A 3,669-nucleotide genomic window follows, 5' to 3' on the forward strand; every position below is an offset into this window, starting at 1 on the left:
ATCATATACACTTGAATCAATGCAAAGGTTTATTAAACACCTATTTACCTAAGGTTCCAATGTATATGAAAGATTCACATAAAGAGTTACAACTTTTAATCTAAAATGATTCCATTATTTTAAAAATCATCAACATCTTATACAACATAAATTGAACTTGTACATCGTAATGTTTATTTCATTTGTATGGTTGGTTGGGTTATTCATGACTCAACATAGTTTGTATTATTGTGCCTTTCTAGAAACACATGATTAGAAACAAAGATATCTATCTATCTATCTTCTCCAAGTTGATGTAACGCGTGGTGTACACTCTCCTATGTTGAAAACTCAGTTAAACAACCTCAACAAAACACACACGACACCTAACCCAACCAGCAGCCAGGAAAATGACAGAAATGAAATCTCCCTCATTGATTCTCATTTCTCTTCTCTCTCACTTTCTTGTTTTCTAGATTCTTCATTTTTTTTCCTTCACTTTCCTCTTTTGACTCATCACCATCTATCCAACAACAACAACAACAACACAACACAATCCTAGGATGAAGATTTTTATCATGTTTCTAAGCATGAACATGTTGTTGATAATGATGAGTTTAAGGACTATTTCAGCAGCTCCTACATGTCCTATGGACCTTAACTATGTCCTAAGAATTCATTGGAACTCTTCAGCTTGTCAAAATTTCAATTCTTTATCATCCAAAGAAACTAGCACATGTTGTGCATCTGTTTTGTCTCTCTTTGGAATAGGATTTGCACAGCATCTTAAAGAAACTTCACAGTTCAATCTTCAAGATCTTCAAACTTCAAATTCATGCATGCAAGATTTTCAATCAAAGCTTAACTCTTTATCACTTTACAACAACTTGGTCAACTCTTGTTTTGACCCTCTTCAATTTGTTATCTCTCGTAACATATGTGCAGGTATTGAAACTGTTCATGATTGGAATGAGAAAGTGGGTCAGAATTCATCTTTGAATACTGCTTGTAAACCAGATCTCACTCATCTTTCTCAATGTGATGCATGCGTTGCTGCTGGATTACAGGTTAAGCAGAAGCTTGTTTCAGTTAGTGGTAATGATTCTCAGTCTTTGAGTTGTTTCTACTTTGCAATTCTTTATGCTGCTGGAATTGTTAATGAGTTTGGACCTGAAAGTAATGGTGCTGTTACTTGTGCTTTTAGTTTACCTGTTTATTCACAAGTTGGTTCTGGTTCAAAGGGTCATCAGGGTCTTGTTTTTGGGTTAACAGGAGCTGGTGTTGCTTTATTTGTTATGTGTTCTTTGTTGGGTTTATATGTTTGGTGTGATAGGAAACGTATGAGGAAGAGAAAGCTTGAAACTTTTCAATTTGATTTTGATCCTGAGGAACAAGGTTCTAGGCGTAGGTTGAGGCCTAATACAGGGTCAATTTGGTACAAAATTCAGGAACTTGAGAAAGCTACTGATAATTTTTCATCCAAGAATTTCATAGGGAGAGGTGGTTTTGGTTTGGTTTTCAAAGGAACTTTGGCTGATGGATCTGTTGTTGCTGTTAAGAGGGTTTTAGAATCTGATTTTCAAGGGGATGTTGAGTTTTGTAATGAGGTTGAGATAATTAGTAATTTGAAGCATAGGAATCTGTTACCTCTTAGAGGTTGTTGTGTGGTTGATGAAAATGAGAATTATGGTGATAAAGGAAGTCAAAGATACCTTGTTTATGATTACATGCCAAATGGAAACTTGGAAGATCATCTTTTTGTATCAAAGGATCCTCAAAAAGCAAACAAATCGTTGTCGTGGCCGCTTCGGAAAAACATAATCTTGGATGTGGGAAAAGGGTTGGCTTATTTACACTATGGAGTTAAGCCTGCAATTTATCATAGGGATATCAAAGCTACCAATATACTACTTGATGAAGATATGAGGGCAAGAGTTGCTGATTTTGGTCTTGCGAAACAAAGTAGGGAGGGTCAGTCTCATCTCACTACTAGAGTGGCCGGAACTCACGGATACCTAGCGCCGGAATATGCGCTCTATGGTCAGCTGACTGAGAAGAGTGATGTATACAGCTTTGGTGTGGTTGTTTTGGAGATAATGTGTGGTAGGAAGGCTCTTGATTTGTCCTCATCAGGATCTCCGCGAGCGTTCTTGATCACAGATTGGGCTTGGTCGTTGGTGAAATCAGGGAAAATAGACGAGGCTTTGGATGCTTCTCTTCTGAAAGATGATAACACTGCTAGTGCAAATCCTAAGAGCATAATGGAAAGGTTTTTACTTGTTGGAATTCTATGTTCTCATGTAATGGTTGCTTTGAGGCCAACAATTTCCGATGCTTTGAAGATGTTGGAAGGTGATATTGAAGTTCCTCAAATTCCAGATAGGCCTATGCCTCTTGGCCATCCTGCATTTTATAATAACGATGGCAATGGCAACACTTTTAGCATATCTCCGGCATTAAGCGGCCTCAAATTACCCACTGGCGACATGCTCAGGTAATGAATTAAGAAGTTACCTTAATCCTTTGTATCTCTTAATAAAATGTAGAAAGGTGGAAGCTGTTTTCGATCTATGGTCTTCCCCGAATATAGTCAAATCGAGGTTAATAAACAGATCAGTATCATGTTACAAGTGAATTCACTTCCGCCCCACAATCTGTTCTCAAGATCAGATCTCAAGACTGAAAGCTTGCAGTCACAGTTGTGCATCAAGAAACTTAGCAGCTAGAAGTAGATGTAATAGTTTAGGATATTAGAAAACTATCTTGTAAGAAGGTTGCATTAATGCTTTCAGTAATTTTCTTGTAAAACAAGGCATGCACAAATAAAACTTGTATATAAAGGAAAATGTTTTGTTTGATGGAAGGTTAGTGTTATTGATGATGGTTTTACAAGTTTATCCTGTTTTATAATGTTTGGTCTTAATTTGTAATGTGTATATTGGTATTAAGTAAATGATGATATATACCTTTTTATTATGCTCAAAACAGGTCCATTAGTGAGAGATGAGCTAGCTTTTAAAGGGATCTTCAAGTCAAGGATCTAGTTTATTGTTTGTTTATATGCAGACCATTATAATGGAGCAAAAAACAATGATTTTTTTGTCCCTTAATTTTCTTTTTGCCTGTTCTCTTTTTAAATAGGTTTGATATATATACTTGTAAGTAGTTTAGACTTTAGATAGCTTTGTAGGTTGGCAAAGTTTCTGAATAACATGTGTATATGGTTATGTTTTCTATGCTAACTAATAATTCAACATGGTATAACATATGTCACTGCTCTTGTTTAAGTGGGGCTTCGTAAGTGAACGATGAGATTAGACCCCTCGAATTGGCCGGTTCTTGAGTAGAATATTGAGTTTTCAAAAGAAAAAAAAAAGTAATGAAAGAAGAAGTGTCAACATGTTTATAACTCAACAATGTAAGGCACTGGAATGGTGAAAGATTTGGTAGCATACATGAGATCTTAGACTCGATCCTTGTTCTTTTATACCGTAACTTGCAATGACACAAATTCAATTATAATAAGGTAAGAAAGCCAAAAAAATTGTGCTCAAACCGTGCATGCTTATATTTCCTTTTGATTTTAAGGTTTCAACGAGAATGATTTTCACTTATGAAGCTTTTCCAAATTACCAAATATTGATAAGAGGATCGTGTATGTATAGAGAAGAAGTATTAGTCCAGACAAGA

The 3,669-nt window shown here is 35.8% G+C and overlaps 1 protein-coding gene across 1 annotated transcript; it reads left to right on the forward strand.

Annotated features, from left to right (window-relative positions):
- Positions 1-356: 356 nt before the first annotated feature.
- On the forward strand, positions 357-3,221 carry LOC11428524 (probable receptor-like protein kinase At1g11050). Its single transcript, XM_013606936.3, has 2 exons — positions 357-2,473; positions 2,968-3,221. Exons 1-2 carry the CDS (start codon positions 543-545, stop codon positions 2,984-2,986), a joined length of 1,950 nt encoding a protein of 649 aa, XP_013462390.1. The 5' UTR covers positions 357-542; the 3' UTR covers positions 2,987-3,221.
- The last annotated feature ends 448 nt before the right edge of the window (positions 3,222-3,669 follow it).

This window comes from Medicago truncatula, chromosome 2, assembly GCF_003473485.1.
Source record: "Medicago truncatula cultivar Jemalong A17 chromosome 2, MtrunA17r5.0-ANR, whole genome shotgun sequence".
Classification (NCBI taxonomy): Eukaryota; Viridiplantae; Streptophyta; class Magnoliopsida; order Fabales; family Fabaceae; genus Medicago; species Medicago truncatula.

What these genes read in the sequence shown, in the direction of transcription:
- LOC11428524 (XM_013606936.3), top strand. Translation starts at nt 543, where the DNA reads ATGAAGATTTTTATCATGTTTCTAAGCATGAACATGTTGTTGATAATG.